The sequence below is a fragment of the Orbicella faveolata genome, unplaced genomic scaffold (genome assembly GCF_042242905.1).
Source record: "Orbicella faveolata isolate gen_17 unplaced genomic scaffold, um_ofav_v1 contig_2, whole genome shotgun sequence".
In the NCBI taxonomy this organism is placed as follows: Eukaryota; Metazoa; Cnidaria; class Anthozoa; order Scleractinia; family Merulinidae; genus Orbicella; species Orbicella faveolata.
The window spans coordinates 12,271,642-12,292,033 of NW_028301547.1; the positions used below are offsets into that span (position 1 = coordinate 12,271,642).

The 20,392-nt window shown below is 39.2% G+C and overlaps 2 protein-coding genes and 2 pseudogenes across 8 annotated transcripts in view; 1 reads left to right on the forward strand and 3 right to left on the reverse strand.

Moving 5' to 3' along the window:
* Positions 1-15,341, reverse strand: part of LOC110046007 (4-aminobutyrate aminotransferase, mitochondrial-like) — a 120,108-nt gene extending 104,767 nt beyond the window's left edge. For all 6 annotated transcript variants that reach the window (XM_089289611.1, XM_089289609.1, XM_089289610.1 and 3 more), the window contains exons 1-2: positions 15,141-15,341; positions 166-269 (exon numbers count right to left, since the gene is read on the reverse strand). In XM_089289611.1, coding sequence (XP_089145737.1) covers positions 166-269; positions 15,141-15,207 — 171 coding nt within the window. In that variant the 5' untranslated portion in view covers positions 15,208-15,341. The remainder of the gene's footprint in view (positions 1-165; positions 270-15,140) is intronic.
* Positions 3,006-8,137, reverse strand: LOC149111996 (uncharacterized; annotated as a pseudogene).
* Positions 3,488-5,779, forward strand: LOC110066381 (uncharacterized; annotated as a pseudogene). Its single transcript, XR_016207221.1, has 4 exons — positions 3,488-4,237; positions 4,642-4,751; positions 4,921-5,090; positions 5,586-5,779. The product of XR_016207221.1 is annotated as an uncharacterized LOC110066381 (transcript).
* Positions 15,342-16,623: 1,282 nt separating the features above from the next.
* Positions 16,624-19,514, reverse strand: LOC149111997 (uncharacterized). Its single transcript, XM_089289606.1, has one exon. The coding sequence runs from the start codon at positions 19,083-19,085 to the stop codon at positions 17,238-17,240; it is 1,848 nt and encodes a 615-aa protein (XP_089145732.1). The 5' UTR covers positions 19,086-19,514; the 3' UTR covers positions 16,624-17,237.
* Positions 19,515-20,392: the final 878 nt, after the last annotated feature.

The following is a 20,392-nucleotide window of genomic DNA, read 5'->3' on the forward strand; positions in this document are numbered from 1 at the left end:
GTATATGCAAAACCTGTACATATGAAAAAACGCACATGTAGATTGTGGGCACATGGTTCACTTATTTCTGAGCTGCACGGTACATGTAAATAGAAGTCCATACATGTATGCACTGAGCACCTGTTACTTGTTCTCAAGACTGGCTTACTGGATTTTAGAGATCACCTTAGAGCGTGGTCCAGGAATCGAGGTCTTTAATACTGGCTTGTCATACTCTTGAGAAGGTCCTGAGCTGAACTGGGCTGCTACCACCTGCAAACTACAGTGTACTAAAACAACCATGCATAATAAATTAATACACCTTTCAATTTCTCAATATTAAAATAACAAAATTTTGACTCGTAAAACAGCATAAACGTTGGGAATTATAATGCACAATGAAACAAGTGACATGTCTAAACAAAGGTATAACTTTCCCAAGAAACTGATGGGCTGTGTCAGCAACAAGTGAAACATCAAGCTACTTGAAGTTGATAAAGGTACATGACAGACCCTAGTGAATTTATGAAGCTGACATTTCAAGTGTTTGTCTTTTCTTTTCTGCTCTTGAATTAAGCCCAACATGAATTTAAAATGTAATTGGCAAAATTATTTATCCTGGGTGCTTCATCTTATTGCTGGGCCATTCAACAAACATCTACATGTAATTTGTTAAATTTCCTGTCAAAGTAGCCATCAAAATAACAAATCAATGCAGTTATGCAAATGCATGATTCCACAGTTCTAATTGTGTAACACAATCATAATCCAGTCTGTATTGAAGTTTTTTTGGGACAACTGTGTTCACCAATTTGGCCTCCCTGCAGCAGGGGTAAATTACATTATGGGTGAATGTAGTCACATATATAGGTGACTGTATGATTTCTTTGACAACAAGTCACGTAGCCTGCATCATTGGGAATGAATGTTTTGTAGCTTGATGACACCAAATGCCCAAGATATATGGTCAAAAATCAAACTTTCTGAGTAGTAGCTTGGAAAATGTATTATTTACTGTCAGAAAACAAATTATGCCAGTTGTATAGCTCACCAAAGGCAGTGATTTGTGGTCCGAATGGCTTATTTAAGTATTCATTACTTGATTATTTAATCTTTTTCAAGTTCAAATTCAAATGGCCCAGCTGATTACCGGTAACTAGCTAAGTTCGTGAAGTAGATGGTGATTTTTACTTGTCCAAAAGAACTACTTTTCAAAAACTGTTCAAGAAATACATTTTCTCAGAAAGATCGGTATACTGAAAGATCCATATTCAAGGTTATCAAAAATATTCTTCAAGTGTCTCAAAGCTTGAAAGTACACACTCAAACGTTAAAACTTGAGCCTCAAGTATCAAGAGTCAAGTTCTAAGGACCACATTTCAAGGCAAGACCATAAACTTTCATTTGACTGGTACTCAGTTTAAATGGTAGTAGGTTAAAGTAATATCAGGAACTGCAAAATGATTAATTTTGGACCCAAATAGAAGTTGGCATACCAAGGAAAGCAACTCATTAATTTTAACTTTAAAAATGCCTTTATACCTAATAAAATGGAAGTGGTTAGCCTATGGCTGGTTTGTAGTGTCACGCCATCAAAAATGAAAATCAATATATTAAGTCAAGAGGCTGGGATATGATAGATGATTGATATATAAACAACCTCACCATGAGTTAGGTCTGTGGCTTTTAATTTGCGCCTTATTCGGAAAAGTGTTTCACTCAAATTTATAGAGCTTTGTATGGAGTGGCCATGTTAGTGCCCCTCGGAGGGACCCAAACATGGGGGCCATAAAGTAACAGAATCTGTCATTGAGTTTAAAATTGAAATGAAAAGTTAATACTCTAGAACTCTGACACATTGAAATTAATACTTCTTCTAGAGCAAGAACTGTTCACAAATGAATATATGAAAGATCATGTATTTGAACTGTAGAGAAAGATATGAAGACATGATTGATCATCCCATTTATACACACAACTTGTGTGTATTAGTTAAGTAACTTAAGTTGTGTGTATAACTGTGATGATCAATCGTCTTCATATCTTTCTCTGCAGTTCAAATATACGATCTTTCATATATTCATTTGCATTCTTCATCATCTACGGGTATATTATGCACTCACAATGTGACCAGCTCCCAGTTGGCTTGATAGCTCAGTTGGTAGGGCACTGCACCGGTATCGCAGAGGTCATAGGTTCGAATCCCGTTCAGGCCTGAATTTTTTCACAACTGCTTAAGTTGTGCATAGGACTGCGATGATCAAGAACTTCTTCAAGAACTGTTTAGTTAGCAAAATCTTGAGCAATAACTCATCTTTTTGACGTATACTACTCAAGAGCCTTATCGGGCCTGGCGCCATTTTAATGTCACACAACACATAAACTTGGAAATTCAGACATGCTCTCTTACATAATGAGGAACCCTGTCGGGCTTAAACATTGCAAAACATCACGTTATTAGAAGGTAGGACCTGACATCTGATGAAGTTAAAAGAAGAATTGGTAATTTCTTATTTTGGAAAATGCTGACATCTGATGAAGCTAAAAGAAGAATTGGTAATTTCTTATTTTGGAAAATGATGACATCACATGAAAACTGGCAATTCAATATGTGATAAGTTTCTTGTTGCGTGAAAAAGCTACACATACTTTGTACTGACTGTTTGTTGCCTTTAGCCAGTTTCCAGTGTTCAATAAGGTTAATGAGTGCAGTTTCCCAGCTGTGGGTTTTACAGTAAGCTGTTATACATTTCTCGAGACCATTATCAAACCTTCTTGAGTTAATCAGTTTGGCAATAAGTTGTTTGAAAACTTTGTCCACAGCAGAAAGGACAGTAATGGGCCTGTAATTTTCTATAAGCAATGGAGTCCATTCACCCATTTTCCATCTTTGAGGCCATTTCCATCAACTTTAAGATTAATCTTGTATGTTTTCGTAGATGTTTTTGTACCTAAATATGGCATAAGGTTCTGCAGAAGTCTCTTGGCTTCTCCTCAAGGTTATCTGATTTCTTTTTCCAGTACAGTTTAATAGCTTTATGTCTTTACCTTGTTGCCTCACTCTGACATTTGCATAGTTTTTCTCAGTTTAGATCTGATTAACTTGGTTAATATGGATGCCTAAGGGACTTATGAAAGTGTCTGTATTATCTGAGTGTCTGTATCAACGTACACTAACTCTCATGCCTATGGTGGCTGAGAACTGCCAGTAAAAAAATCATATATTTTTGTGTAATAAATGTTAGTTTGACTGAGAAATAAAAACAAAACTAAATAAAACATGAAGTAAAATTAAATGAATTTAAAAGTACATTGAGTTGTAAAAATAAAACCACTTTACTGTTAAGTTAAACTAAAATGGAAATACAGTTCAAAGTGAAATATAAAATCAATTTCAAATGAAATTCAAAGTGTGAGTGAAAGTGAATTTCACTGTGTCCGAGCACTGCCACTACCATCATGCTACTCGCGCTTACAAAGTTTTGTGCCTGCGATTCTATTAGCAAATATGGCGGATAACCGTGAGTCTACCTGGACCGATGACGATAACCTAAAAGAAGTTTTAACTAAATATGTCCAGCAAGGTTTGCAGTGATCGGAAGCACTGGATTTTGTCAGACGCGAATTTCCAGTATATGCATGGAGTATTTGTTCCCTTGACAGAAGGCTTCGTCACTTTAACATCTTTTACAATGACAGGAGTGTCGAAGTTCAGGACGTGAAAGAAGCGGTGGAAGAGGAGCTTAAAGGTCCTGGTAAGCTGCTGGGATACAGAGCCTTGCACAAGAAAATCAGATTGGAGCACAGGCTAAATGTTACCAGAGACCAGGTTTACGATGTGATGTCTGAACTGGACCCACAAGGTCTCGAAGCCCGTGGTAATGTCGGAGTCAAGAGACAGCGAACAAAAGGAAACTTCATGACACGTGGTTCTAACTGGGTTCATTCTCTCGATGGTCACGACAAGCTAATGGGTTATCAAAACTCAACATTTCCATTAGCAGTGTATGGGTGCATGGACACAGCCAGTAGAAAGCTGCTATGGTTGAAAGTTTGGGTTTCCAATCATGATCCTAAATTAATTGGAAGATGGTATCTTGAACATTTATATGAAACTAAGGTCATATCTGCGATGTTAAGAGTAGATAAGGGAACCGAAACAGGGACCATGGCCACAATGCACGCTTTCCTTCGCAGACACCACAATGATATGGATCCTCACAAAACAGTCATATATGGCCCTTCTACCTCAAATCAGGTATGGAAGTGCTCTGTTTATTTCCTAAGCAAATTTGATATTGGTAGAGATTGAGTTGGGAACAGGATATTTTACTAGAATAGTGGGGAGGGAATAGGCAATAGGGGGTCAAAACCTCCCACTTCTGCCTGCCTCCTGTACACCTCCAACCCCATCCACCCCCTACACACAGAATACAAACAAACATGACATAAATAATATTGCATCCAAAATGCAACATGCATAATGGATTCATCTGACTACAGCTATCGCTATAGCCCAGTTTTTGTTTTGGAACATTAGAGCAAATGCTGTTGAAACTTCCCACTACGGTGTAAAAATTTTGAAATTTTTTAAGAAAAAAAAGGGAAAAAAGTGGTAGTGGTCAGGTAATTAAAATATTATGTTACATTGCTATTTTGTAGATTGAAAGATGGTGGAAGGAATTGCACAAAAGGATGTAGAGGTATTTTAAAGATGGTTTGCGTTGGCTAAAAGATCAAGGTCATTATGACCCACACAATGACTCTGATAGGTATGTACAATAATTTGGATCTGAAGCAGTTATCTTCTGAAACTTTTTGTACCTCCCGTTGTTTGTCATTGAAAGGAATATCATCTACTTCTTGACATAATTTACTGTATTTGCATACAGAAGTATCCTGTCATGACTGCTTTCAACATTATATTTAATGTTTTGGCAGATTGCTGTTGGCCTTCATCATGGTACCTCTTATACAGAAGGAGTTAGACATTGTCAGAGAAACAGTGTGGAACACACACAGGATCAGAGCACAGAGAGACACTGCACTTCCAGATGGTATACCAGACCACATCTATAACTTCCCTGAGAATTATGGGCTTGAAGAGTGTGGTATGTGCCAAAGTATCCTGTGCATTATAGATGAATTTACAATGTGGATCCAGTACTTTCATTCAAGAAATTAATAGTTCACATTAAACATCATCAGCAATCTCAGGGGCTATTACGACTGGCAGTCTTTTATTTCTTGCTCCCTGATGAAATCCCCATGACAACTAAGTATATAAGATCTTGATCCAAAGGCAAAATTTATTTTGGTGGTTGTTCAATGGTACACTGTATGTACATAATATTGATCGGTCAACATATCTTGCCTTCTGAAAAGAAATGTCTTCCTTTCAGGAGCATTTTTCTGGGAAGGGAAATGAACCCTGCAACAATACTCTTGACATACAAGCCTGAGGATATTAACAGAGAGTAAATGTATAAATTTGAAGTGATCTCTAACCTCCCTGTTAATGCATGTTACAAAGGGTTATTGTTTGAGAAAGCAAAATAAGTGATTGATAATAGTATTAATATAATTGCCATTAACTTCTTGCTCAGGTTTACCAGTTACTGAGGAACAACTCAAGGAGGTGGCAACTGAATCTGGTGTTTTAAGCATTCCAGATGATTTCCTCACTCTAGAATTTAGGGATGAATGTGAGCACATCATTCCTGATAATGATACCATTAAACCAGATGAATGGAAAGATGCATATATGTATTTAAAACAGAACTTCACACTTTCAGTGTAATTTAATTGGAACATGTTATCCATATGGTTTATTTGTAAATTTCTGTAAACTATCATGGAATGCAACAACTTTAACAATATCAATGTATATAATTTAACTGGAATATGTTATCCATATGGTTTATTTGTAAATATCTGTAAACTGTCATGGAATGCAAGAACTGTAACAATATCAATGTATATAACATATCACCTACTTTTATAAAACCTTTGTTCCAAATATGTCTCTCATTTTGGAAAAAGCAACAATCCAGTTATATTTCTCATTTAGTATAAAACTGTAACAATGTTAAAATTATTGCAAAACGTTTGTTCAGAATAAGCCTCTCATTTTCTTATCAGCAACATTCAAGTCATAACTTAATATGGTAATAACATAAGGTAACAACACAATCAGAGTTGGCTGTACACTCGGAGTAAATAAGTACAAAAAGCAAGATTGCAATTTAAAAAATTAAATCAATGTTAGACAACAACAGGAACAGTGAATAACTTGTCCTTCATATATCCTTATTTAACCTGCACATATATGTCCTTCACATATCCTTCAATGTTATTTTGACCTATGATGGTTCTAACTATTAAGTGACCTATAATGGTACTAACGTAAGTCCTAGAAGTTTGCAATACTTGTTGCACTGGTGTTTCTCAAAAAATTTATTCATGGCTATTTCAGACAAATTCCCAGTACAGAATTGGTATGTACCATCACCAGTTAGTAAATCTAATGATGCAATTTCTGGGTCATATAGTGTGTACCCAGCACCCTGAATGTCAAGAACAATTAAGCTTCCCCTCAGATTTCTCATAAGTAAAGTGGACAAAGGCCTGTGCCTTGTCACAAACTGTACCCTTTTCACATACTTCACCATTATTGTTTATGTACTTAATAAAATCACCGTTAATGTACTCTTCAATTGAAACGAACTCCCCACTGTCTGTCTTACCCATGAATACCTTTTTATATTCAAATGTTGGGCCAAACTCCATCAGCTGCTCTTTTTCAATTTGTTCCTTCACTTGGGATGCAAAATTGCAGGCCAAGTAATGCATTTGCACTGACTTCTTTGCGTGACTTTCTTCAGTTTCTTGTGTTGCTTTAATTATTTCCAAGGCACTCCTGAGGTACTTCTTGACGACCCATGTCACTTCTTTGAATCCCTCTGTTATGCTAGTGGCCTTGAAAGCTTGTCGGAATCCAGAAGCGAATGGTGTCTCAGCTACCAAGAATTCTGCCTCCACTGGTACACTGGACCATTGCATGTGTTCAACATCAAACTTATTGATGCTAATGACAGTGGAACTTTTCTTGGAGATGACTTTCCCTAGTTTTAGCATATCCTGGATGGACAAACTCCCAGGGTAAAATTTACTTGAGCAAACTTTTTTGGGGCTTGGTACTGACACAGCCTTTTTCCTTGGATTGTCATCACACCTTGTTTTTTTGGTCTTCAGCAAAAGTGAGAAAGAACAAAATTATAAGCTTATTACGAATGGCTTGCAACAATTCCAAGCAAATTCATTTTTCACCTCTTTTTCACCATATTCATCTCACCACCCCTTCTCCTAAAAAAAAAAAGATTACCGTGGAAACTGATGCCCCCCCCCCCCCCAACCCCCTTATTTCGGGCGGGTGAAACCAATATTGCCAAAACCAAGCTCTATATGTGATCATATATTTTAATGCACCAGCATTAAGCTCTTAAGTGTTGTCACATAACTTGTGCATCTCTTGCCCGTGCTCTTCCTCATCCTGATCGTTTAATACTTCGGCATCTGACATTTTTATAAAACGCACATAGAATACTTTGTGGTCTGGAATTTGGCACATCTTCTTGCAAGAAGGCCCACGTTCACCAGCTAAGATGTCGCAAACCATATCTTTATTGATTTGGACAGCAAAGTACTTCTGGCAAGCTTCTACTATGTTGTCGAAAGTTATTTCATCGAATTCAAACGGGACAAATTCTCTTGGTCCAATCCTGGTGTACTTTTGCTGTTTTCCAGTTACTTCGGAACTCATCCTCTGCACAATTATTTCATCTTTCGCCTCTACAGATTCTCGTGCTAGTCGTTTCCCCTTAGCAGCTCTTTTTTGACACTGCTTGTTTGTGAACTGCCTCCACTCTGCCATGTTGCAAGCGAACACGTGGTCTGCTCTGTTGCTTGTAAGCGCGCGTAGCATGATGGTAGTGGCAGCGCTCGGCCATGGTGAAATTCACTTTCACCTGCACTTTGAATTTCATTTGAAATTGATTTTATATTTCACTTTGAACTGTATTTCCATTTTAGTTTAACTTAACAGTAAAGTGGTTTTATTTTTACAACTCAATGTACTTTTAAATTTCATGTCATTTTATGTTTAAATTTCATTTAATTTTACTTCATGTTTTATTTAGTTTTGTTTTATTTCTCAGTCAAACTAACATTTATTACACAAAAATATATGATTTTTTCACTGGCAGTTCTCGGCCAGCATACATGCCTTATGCATAATATCTGGATGCCAAAAACTTCAATCTCATGTCTGCTTTATTTACACATAGCGAACAAATAATTTCTCATGCCTTACTGAAACCCTTGAGCTATTAGGCCTTAGCAGACACAATTTCAAAAAAATAAATATATAAACTTGACCTAATGGAAAATAAATACAAACATTCCAAATCCTCTGATGAATTCTCAAGGGAAAACTACTAGCAACAGCACTAGTTTTGGTAAAACACATCTTTGAACTGGGACTGGGAAATGTACAGTACGTCCTCGCATCAGGTATGTTTAAGTTGTCAACAAAATTTCTGCCATTCCAAGGAAAAAATATTCTGGCTGTGAAAAAGGAAATGTTACCAGGTACTGCACATAATAAATGCAGGTTCCCAGAATAGATATCACAGATGTGTTTTGATACAAAGACTAAGGCCTAGGGCAAATGTTGAATCTTAGTCAAATTTAATTAATTTTGAAACAGGTGCATGAATGGTGCCACGTTTGCTGTAATTAAATTCGACTCAAATTAATTGGTTCCACTCTAGCATAGGTTCGACTTGCCAAGTTGGATAATGCGACAGTGGTTTCGCATTTCAGCAAACGCCGCTCTAAACACATGCTGAACTCAATTCATAAATCATGCAAATTACAAAATAATTGATTTGAATGTTATGGACTGGGCAAATGTCACAAAAATACATACTCCTCCATCTGCCAAATGCTATTTTCCCCCTGACGAGCATGTGCTGTACAAAGACAATTTCGTGATCGGGAATGCATTCTCACCCCCAGAGGCCGCGCTCCTTTTGGTCAGCACCAAAAGGAGCGTGACCTCTGGGGATGAGAATACCAGAAGAGAATGCCTTAAGTCATTGCTGACATCGCACAGCGTGATGGAAATGTGTTGTTCCTGTTTCATTAACACTAAATATAAATGCTTGAGATGCAAATTGCCTACTTGCAATAAATGCTCCATGTTTGAAGAAAACGAGGACGTTGAGGGATAGAGAGCTGGTAAAAGTGTTGCATACTACGAGGCTTGTGACAGGGACCTAAAGGGAGCCGCGCCGGGTCTTCTGTTGTCTGAAGAGAAGAGTATCGGCATTTTGCTAGCAAGTCCTAGCAGTAACTAGTCACGTATCGAGTGAATAGCATGGGGACACATGCTTATTCCTGTGTTTTAACGAAGTGCAACTTGTTAAATAGGATCGATGCAGGTTCGACGTTTGCTACCACATTGTAATTAAGTTGACTATTTTTAATTTATTTGATGCAACTTGGATTTGATGTTTCCCTAGGCCTAAAGCATAGTATTTACAAGCCCAGCCCATGGGAAAAGGTCAAAATTTTATTTCAATTTATGTTAATTGAAACAAATTGACAAATAATTGCAACCAATTATTGTTAACAAATAAATGGATCTCAAGTAATACCTGTAACCATTGTCATGGGTTTTGGAAGCATTGTAATATTGCATCATCTGGCATTCCATTTCATTGGGAACTTTGGAACCACATTTCTATGTCTGACTACCAATAATAAGCTTTCAATTTTATTAAATAAATAAGACATTTATTTATTAAATAAATAAGACAGCTTTGTAATCAGTATGGGCATTATTTTGTATTATCATACGACCCATATGGCCCCACGCCCAATTTCCTTGGGAAACCATAAGAAAAAGGTCTCGTATGAGGGCCGTACCATCAAAGTGATAGGACCGGAAAAAAACATATGACCCTACTAGAAATGCTTATGGCCCAGTTATAAATGCGTATGGCCCTACTAGAAATGCTTACAGCCCTACTAGAAATGCATACAGCCCTACAATGAATGTGTACAGCAAAATTGGTGCAAGTTAATGACAAAAACATTTTTTTTTGCTGTAAAATTTTGTTTTCTTCAAAATGAGTGATGAAAGTGAACATTCTGAGAGCAAATTTACTATCCAAGCAAACTGGCTGATGTAGAACTACTTCAGTCATCAACTCACTTCGAAAGCACAGATAGAAAGTCAACACTACTCACAAATGAAGAAGTTCACAACTCTCTCAGAAGCCAACAACAAGCAAACAGGCAGTCAAGGAAACAACTTTTCCAAATCAACTGTTCGATAATTAACCTTTGGAATAAGCAAACAGACTCTTGAGGCGAAACTTCTTTTGGTGAAAACATCAAGAATTTATTGCAGGTCAAAAGCAAGAAAACAATGTGAAGAAAACAATATGAGGAAAACAAAGTATGATGTAAATGTTTGCTTTAGTTCCCTTCGAGTTTCCAAAGTTTCTGGGAGAAGTTGGTTAAACCAGAGAAATCATACCTTGTGTACAGTAGGATAAATTGCTCTGCAGTACCTATATCAGTGTTGTTTGAAGAGACAAAACTGAGCGCGAACACAGGTTCATTACCATACAGTTCATCCAGATAAAAAAAACTCGCTTGAATTTCCACTACACAGCAAAGCCAGCAAAGTCAGCAACCCAGGCACTGTTTGCGGGAGCCAACATCAGTGTCATTAATATGCAGTTGCTGGTTCTCCCTTGTTCAAGACAATCACTCGCTGAGTTTTTTTATGGTTTTGTCATATTTTTGACAGCTTTATGTCAACTTTCTCTTGGCTTTTTAAACAGGTTAGCCAATCCCATTAGCATGAATTGTAATTATTGTGGACTTGCATTGAAAAAAAATATGAGAAAACGAGTCATGTTTTTCAATGAATTGTGAGTTTCTTGTTCGATGCAAAGAAATAAGTGAGTTTTTATTGTAGAATCATTTTTTATTGTAGAATCTCTTTTGTAGATGTTAATTGTAATCACATCCTATTTAGGTTCAAAGAGAATTTTCACAATTGATAAAATGCTTATTGACTGAGTTAGGTGAGGCCAGATGGGAAAATATTTGATAGAAAATGATAATATGATAAAATGCTTATTGAATGAGTTAGGTCGGGCCGGACAGGAAAATGTTTGGCTCAAGGTCAGGATGTACAGACCAAGAGCCAAATATTTTCCCATCCAGCCTTACCTAACTCAGTCAATAAGTACGTAGTATCTGATCCCTTAAATGCGGTTTTGGCTATTTTTCAGATCGGTTTTTTGGTTTTTGTGCCAAAAGACTTTGGTTTTTCGGTTTTGGTGTTCATTGCAGTTTGCGGATTTTTCGTTTTTAGCATCTGGTTTTCAGTTTTCATAAAAAATACTTGCAGTTTTTCGGTTTTGGTATCCAATGTGGTTTTTGGTTTTTCCTATTTTGACCTATTTGGGTTCCGGTTTCTCTTCGATTTGAGCAGGAATTGATCTCGAATATCTGCGAAACGCCAAAGTTATTGACAGGAATGCATGACAAACTAAATGTCATGGTAGGGGATCACGCGTCTCGAATGACACCCAAGACTTTGACAATTGTGGATTGTGTTGCGTTTTTTTATGAGGAGGGGAAAGGCGGTGAGAATTTTTGAAAGAAAAACAGTTTAGATGTAAAGTGAAAAGGGAAGAGAGAAGCCTCCAGAAGCTAAAAGATACTGAAAGATATGAAGGCTTCAGACAAGTCCATGACATTCACAAATAATTTGATAAAATTAGTGTTAGTGTAGCTTGCTCTGTATGCCCCACTTGTCACCACTGTAGAGGTTTTTGACGGTTTTGTGTGCAGTTTTTGGTTTTGGGCAAATTTTTTTGCGGTTTTGTGGTTTTGGATGATTTTTCTTCGGTTTTGCAGTTTCTAATATACCCCAATGCCTCCCTCTGTAAAACAGTTTAGAAAATAGCCCTAAGAAAATGTACACGCTGATTGGTTCAAAATCATGCTTCCATAACTTGAAAGAAACACAGAACTAGCACGAGCTGTTGACGTAATGATTGATGGCATTTACAATTTGATGATCAAAGTAAACAAGTAGTTTTCTCTTTTAGTCGTGGAATTTTCTAAAAGAAATAGAAAACATGTTCTCATGTTCTCTTTACATGTTTTGTGAAGCACTGCTGGATTCTGAAGAAGCAGCGCTATATTAGACTAAATTTCTTATTATTATTATTCTCCATGTTCCTATCAAGTTATAGAAACTTGTGGAAGTCTGGAAGAACTCGAAAAAGCTGTTGTAACACTCGCCTGTCAGCTCGTGTTCCCACAGCATTTCTCGTTCTCCCAAACTTCCACTAGTGTTTCTATTTAACAAATACATTCCATGTTGCCATGAGTCTGTTCAGTAATAGATCGCAGATGACGTCAAAATGTGATCAGAACAAAAAAAGTGGCACACAAGGCGATAGCCCAGTGACAGTTAAAATTTGTGCCCTTTCTGATTGGTGATACTCAAGTGCATTAGAGATTAAATTTTAAAATAAATTAATCTCGTAAACATTTCGCTTATTGGTTTTGTTCAATTTGAGGCGAAGCAATAGTTTCTTACCTTGAAATAATTTCAAGACCAATTTTGTGTTAAAGTGTAATTTAGTCTAGCCCGACTGCTAATTGAGACTGCTCGAGTATTTCTTCAAAGTCATTTTTTTTAAAAAGATACTGTTCTTCTTTCTTCTTCATCCTGCTTCTCATACCTATTAATGGCCTCTACAAGACTTTTTCTATATTTTTTCCCCCTGTCACGTAAAATATTATCTATATTCTCAAACCTTTCTGCCATTTTAAAAAACAGAGAGAAAATGTTTGTTATACTGACATCATCAGTTGTCCTCTAACAGATCATAGGTGAGAACAAATCAAAATGTAAGGATAATTTGACTTATTATATCAAACTTGATAGAAACACGATACAAGTTTTCTATTTCTTAATTAATTAATTAAGACGGTGCCCACTAAATGCAAAGGTTTTTGTGCCAGATTAGGACCATGCGGAAAAAGTAGATCTTTGCAAGGGCTATTGGAATCCACAAAGAAAAATGGTTGTAGCTTTTACCGAGATGATTAGCCTTGATTCTCAACAAAAAATTTCTGAAAAAAGAAGGAAAATATATTTCTATACAGATTTCCTTAGAATTCACCTTTAGATACAGAAATGCAAACACATTTATAAAGATCTTTAAACTACATAGCAAATGGGAACATAAAAACCACTTTCGGTGTGTCTTTAATTAGAAAATCGCCACAGCAGTGCTTTTAGCATCTTTGAAAGCCTTCCCCTGAATTAGCAAAAATACAGTCTAAATAAGTTTTCCTCAGCACCAGAAACTAGTCACTTGTTGAATAGGCTTGCCACTTTCATTCCATAACATAAAATGTAGGGGTAACCATGCATTTTTAAAAGTTAAATGAGTTGTTTTCATCTTTCTTACATTTTACATTTTTTCCTGTCACCTCCCCAGTAAGTCAAACATTTGTGCCTCTCGTACTTGTTTAGCACATGCACTATGCCATCTGGAGGTAAATGTGTACAGTTGGAAATCAGAATGATTTTCTACACATAACAGCTAGTTTTTCAGATAAAAGACGTTAACAGTAGGTGGTTAACAACAAGCAGCTATTCTGGTGTTCCTAATTTAAGTAAAGGTTCATTAAATTTGATTCAGTCACAAAGGGAAAATTTTGCTTTCATAGTTTTAGTCACATAGGGTCCGGATGCACTGGACTGACAAAATTTGTTTGGCCCTTCCAAAAATCTCGACAAAATTTGTCTCTGCCAAATTTTTAATTTGTCAAGCGTGGGCGCACTGAATCACAGCAAAATATTTGTTAACCACAAGTGTCAATCACATGGAAATCAACACCAGCAGCTTGGCTGCTTTCAATTTGATTACATGTAGTCGTGAAACTTGCACTTGTACTTGTACTCGGCTGACTCGGGTGGACATACGGATGTACAAATTGAGCAGAGCTTGGTCCTGGAGATGCAGCTGGAACGTTAACGTAGACTTGGGAACCGTAATAGTTGTACTGTGCGAACGGATCGTCATGGAGCATACCGAGGTACGAATCTTCCATGTTTATCGTTTGATTGCCGCGCAAATATAAATTTAATTTTGGCGGGCTTCGGACTGAACTACTCCAACTAAAAATAGAGATAAAATTTTCTTGATTGACATTTTCCTTCAAATCATGGCGTGTAAATTGACAAATCTGTCAGATTTCACGCCTGACAAAAATTTGTCCTGCTCTGAGGCAGGACGACGGCGTCTTTGAAGTTTGGTAAGCCTTGACAAAATTTGGTAGATCTAAAAATCACCGGACGCACTTGTCTCAGGGAATTGATGACAGATTTTTTCGCAAAATAAACAAAAATTTGCCCAGTGCGTCCGGGCCCATACTCAGTAATGTAGTTAATTAGGTCAATGTCAACCAAAGCACGCATGTGGCCATTCTCAGCCCCAGAGGTTGAGCTCCTTTTGGTCAGTGCCAAAAATCGCAAACTCTGGCCTGACCCGATTTTTTTTAGCATGCACAGATTATTCTATCATACTTTCAGCCAATCAGATTTGTCAGATATGACAGGAAATCCGTGAATCACAGACTCCCGATGTTGGACTGGCATAGAGGTCGCGATTATTGGTGCTGACCAAACGGAGCACGGCCTCTGGGGACGAGAATGGCGTGTGGCATGTAAACCATGCATTGCGTGATGCGCAGAACGTGTGCGCACTAACAAAAGTAGGCACCGTCCTTAGGAGTTTTTTGCTCATTCCTACTGACCGTCCTTAAAGGTTCGCTTCAGCTCTCAAGTATTCTTGGGTAACTGTTCCTTTGCGTAGTAACGTGCAGAAGAATGTACAGACCTACGCATGTGTTGTTTGTTATTCCACCTGGGTGGTGGAGGCTCACAGTCACACATATCAATTACTCATTGATGTGTGGCGATAGTGTTCATTGCACTCTACACGTACTCATCAAGTCACTGACCTAAGGATATCTTACTATGGATGTCCTACCTCCACTTCGTTTGGTCAATTTATGTAACGTCCGCCGCATTTGTGCTCTTGATAGAATGACAGCCATTTCTGCTAAGGTGTCCTTGCCTAGTCGATAGCTGGTAGGCAGAAATTTCACTGGATTTCACAACAACACCGCACCTCTGGCTTTTAGACTGGTGTACGCTGCGCTCACTCTGCGCTCCCCGCCGATGTCGTAATCTGTCGTACCCAGATCACTATTACCCTACGCAGACGTTCAGAACGGAAAAACCTGGGAAGAACGGAGGCATCATCAGGCATAGGGGTAAATTTATATCCGTTAACAAGTTTTCAGCTTACTAGCTTGCTTCTTCAGAAAACAGGAACATTTGATCACATTTTGAATTTCAGAGTTGTGGTGGCGTCGACAAAATCAGGATCGGACCGGACCGGACCGGACCGGACCGGATCACGGATCGGATCACGGATCGGATCACGGATCGGATCACGGATCGGATCACGGATCGGATCACGGATCGGATCACGGATCGGATCACGGACCGGATCACGGATCGGATCACGGACCGGATCACGGACCGGATCACGGATCGGATCAAGGAAAAAAATTAAAAATTCAAGATTCAAAATTCAAAATTTTGTTGAGCAAATTGTACTAGAGTGACTACTGTGAGCAGAACGTTTTATTTAATTCAGGTGTGATATTCCTTTATTCTTTTATAATATCATTTTCAGGCTGTTGGGTTTTGATTGCGATGATCAATCATGTCTTCATATCTTTCTCCGCAGTTCAACTACATGATATTTCGTATATTCACTTGCACTCTTCACCATCTACGGGTATATTACGAACTCACAATGTGACCAGCTTCCAGTTGGCATAATAGCTCAGTTGGTAGAGCATTGCACCGGTATCGCAGAGGTCGTGGGTTCGAATCCCGTTCAGGCCTGAATATTTTTCAGGCTTTAATTTCACAACTGCTCAAGTTGTGTGTATAATTACGATGATCAATCATGTCTTCATATCTTTCTCCGCAGTTCAGATAAATGATATTTCGTGTATTCACTTGCCTCAAAGGTAAACTGTCATAAAACGAGTCAGCATGGTAATAATAGGACGAACGTATGAATAGAAACACAAAAACTAAAAACACTAAAAAATTAAACACCTGATGATTTCAAACAATTTCCGTTTTTGAGACAAGTCTATACTTTTAACAAGATGTGAGTTTGGAATACGATAATTCGCACTGGAATAAAACGAAACAAACCATTTGTATTTCAAGGAAATATAGCTGTTTTACAAAAAATTATAGGAATAACATTCATAGTGTGAACGATAACGCAACCCGAGAATAAACAACATTTTAGGAGTTACGTCACGATTTTTAGAGTTATTTTTAGGGTCGTAAAGAGTTGTCTTTAAATAGAATAAAACCTTAAAATGATCGTGTTCTATTATAGAAAACACTTAAGAGGCAAGAACAACTCAAAACGGAATGAGGATCGTTAAGGATGGCAAAGATTAACGAGGATTGCAAATGACGAACTTGAAAAACTAGGCTAGTTTTTTCAAGATGTGCAAATCGTGACGTAGCTCCTTTAAAGCAAGTCATGTCCTTAAGCTTTCGTACGTAAGTTTTCTCATTAACTGTAACCCCAACTGTAACGCTCACATCTGACACGAAAATGTAGCCGAGAATTAGCCACTGATAACAATTTCAAAAACGAGAATGGGAGGTTCACGCAAGCTTCGAGCCAACTAACGTTCAAATATAACGACATCTGCCTGTTCATTACAATTTAAATTCGTCGTAAATTAGGCGCTTATGTGGCTTTTTAAATGACCTCTTGTCATTCTCTGTAATTAACATGTCATTGCGTCAAATTCGGGATTCTTATTTTCCACTTTTATTTTTTATTTATTATTATCTTATAAACGATTTGATTTTTGTCGAGGAAAAGGTTGTTGTTATTCATCGTGGTAGATGCAATAATAAAGTGTATTATCGTTTGTCTCACGATGTAGTCACTGAGATGTAGATCGCGACGTTTCGACTGCTTACTGCTAGTCTTCTTCAGGCGATAAGGTCGACTGATTGTACGGTATCATTTATATCACAAAGGTTGGCTGTGATTGGTGCATTTCGATCCTCCTATTGTTCCATTGTTCGGGCGAGTAGCTGTTCCCTCAGTGGTCCGCTGTTGTACCGTTTTCCTGTTGTTGTGTTTCTTGATCGTAGGTATCCATGCTTCAGGAATTTCAATTCCACTATCCCTGTTGATGTTGTTAGGGTGAAGTCTTATGTGAATAGCTTCCTTGACCCTACGTGTGTACCAGTGAGGATCTCGATCAATAAACTTGACCTCATTCCAGATAGGATAGTGGCCGGTCTCGTGGGTGTGTTCAGAAACGGCGGAGGTCTGGGTACGGGCGAGTCGTATATCCCTGTCGTGTTCTTTGATCCTCTCCTGCATAGATCTCCCTGTTTCCCCGATGTAGACTTTGCCGCACTCACAGGGAATCCTGTAGACAACACCATCTTGTTTAGCCGGGTTGACGGTGTCCTTTGGTCGCACTAAGTGTGACCGAAGTGTCGTGTCGGACTTAAAGACGGTGCGAATGCCTTGTTGTTCTAGGCAGCGGCGGAGAGACTCCGAAACTCCTTGGACATAAGGTAAAACGGCGGTGGATTTAAATTCCGCGACAGGCTCTCTTCTTGGAGTTGTTCGTGCCTTTGTGATCTTCTGTACAAAAGAGGAGGGATATCCGTTAGAAACAAGTACAGATGACAGATGTTTCTTCTCTCCAGCGATTACTGATGGTTTGGTCACGAGACGTTTAGCCCGGTCGTACAGACACTTCACAATACCGCGCTTTACTGACTGAGGGTGGTGTGAATCATACGCTAGGAACTGGTCAGTATGTGTTGGTTTCCTGTAGACACTGGTGGTAAGGCGGCCATCAGGTTCTCCGTAAACTGACGTGTCGAGAAAGGCGATCTTGTGGTTGTTCTCGATCTCCATGGTGAGACGGATTGATGGTTGTTGACTGTTCAGGTGTTGCAGGAAGACGTCAACTCTATCCCGATCCAGGATGGTGAAAGTATCATCTACGTAGCGTTTCCAGATCTTAGGCTTGCAAGGTGCGGACTCTATTGCTTGTTCTTCAAATATCTCCATGTAGAGATTAGCAATAACCGCGGATACAGGGCTCCCCATGGCTGCGCCGTCTCGTTGTTCGTAAATCGATCCGTTGTATTGGAAGTACGTAGATCTTAATACGAAATCCAAGAGGTCCGCGATTTGAACTGGTGTAAGTGTCGTGCGGTCAGCCAGGCCTGCGTCGTTCTCCATTTTTTGTAGCGCGGCTTGTACGGCGCCCTCGATCGGTACGTTGGTAAACAGTGACTGTACGTCGAAAGACACCATGATCTCGTGGTCCTGGATCTCTTCACTGGCGATGGTGGAGGCGAAGTCAGTTGAGTTCTTCACTGTGAAGTTCGAGTTACCTGCAAGAGGAGATAATACGTTAGCCAAGAAAGCAGACAGGTCGTATGCAAAGGTGTTGACACACGACACAATTGGCCTAAGCGGTGTGTCGGCCTTGTGGATCTTCGGCAAACCATAGATCCTAGGTGGTTGTTTCTGTCGGGGTCTGATCGTATTATAAACCGCCTCTGATATGTGTCCACTCCGTTTCAGGGTTAGCAGCTTCTCAGAAAGCTTCCGGGTCAAGCGGTCTGTCGGATCTTTGTTGAGCAGCTGGTACGGTCCGGAATCAATTATCGCTGACATTTTTGCGTGGTATGTGTCAGCGTCCAGGATCACGCTGGCGCGACCTTTATCGGCCGGAAGGACGATGAAGAGCCTCCTGCTGTTCCTTCGTGATGTTGGGCGTGGGTGGTTGTGCCTGTTGGAGGATGGTGTTGATGGATCTCCTGACTGTGTCTGCTCGCTCCGCATCTAGTGGCCTGATTGCTGACTCAATCTTGGCGATGAACTCGGTGGCTTTTAAAAGGAGGAGGCTCTTAAAAGCCTAAAAGAGGACAACTCCATCATAGTCCTTCCGACCGATAAAGGTCGCGCCAGCGTAATCCTGGACGCTGACACATACCACGCAAAAATGTCAGCGCTAATTGATTCCGGACCGTACCAGCTGCTCAACAAAGATCCGACAGACCGCTTGACCCGGAAGCTTTCTGAGAAGCTGCTAACCCCGAAACGGAGTGGACACATATCAGAGGCGGTTTATAATACGATCAGACCCCGACACAAACAACCACCTAGGATCTATGGTTTGCCGGAGATCCACGCCGGAGATCTATGCAGGAGAGGATCAAAGAACACGACAGGGATATACGACTCGCCCGTACCCAGACCTCCGCCGTTTCTGAACACACCCACGAGACCGGCCACTATCCTATCTGGAATGAGGTCAAGTTTATTGATCGAGATTCTCACTGGTACACACGTAGGGTCAAGGAAGCTATTCACATAAGACTTCACCCTAACAACATCAACAGGGATAGTGGAATTGAAATTCCTGAAGCATGGATACCTACGATCAAGAAACACAACAACAGGAAAACGGTACAACAGCGGACCACTGAGGGAACAGCTACTCGCCCGAACAATGGAACAATAGGAGGATCGAAATGCACCAATCACAGCCAACCTTTGTGATATAAATGATACCGTACAATCAGTTGACCTTATCGCCTGAAGAAGACTAGCAGTAGGCAGTCGAAACGTCGCGATCTACATCTCAGTGACTACATCGTGAGACAAACGATAATACACTTTATTATTGACTTGATTTTTTTTTTTTGATTTTTTTTTCTTTAAAACTTTTTTTTTTTCTGTGATCCAATCCGTGACCCGATCCGTGATCCGATCTGTGATCCGGTCCGTGATCCGGTCCGTGATCCGGTCCGTGATCCGTTCCGTGATCCGATCCGTGATCCGGTCCGGTCCGGTCCGATCCAGATTTTGTCGACGCCAGTTGTGGTGGTGGCGTGACACAAAGCTATGAAAGCGTTTGCCGAAAAATATATACTTATCTCGTGATTTTTAGCCTTTCTAGAAGTTGAAGTATTAGGAAAAGTGCTTATTTGAATGTTTACTTGATCAGTTCAGATAATCAGTCGCGTAGATAGCCAAGGTAAGTTCCAAATTATTTCCCGGCCGCCTTACTGGTGTACCATGGAGGTTTATCAACATGACGGTGCATATTGGGCTCTGTAAATTTGTGCAAAATATTTCGACGAATA

What these genes read in the sequence shown, in the direction of transcription:
- LOC149111997 (XM_089289606.1), bottom strand. Translation starts at nt 19,085, where the DNA reads ATGCGGAGCGAGCAGACACAGTCAGGAGATCCATCAACACCATCCTCC.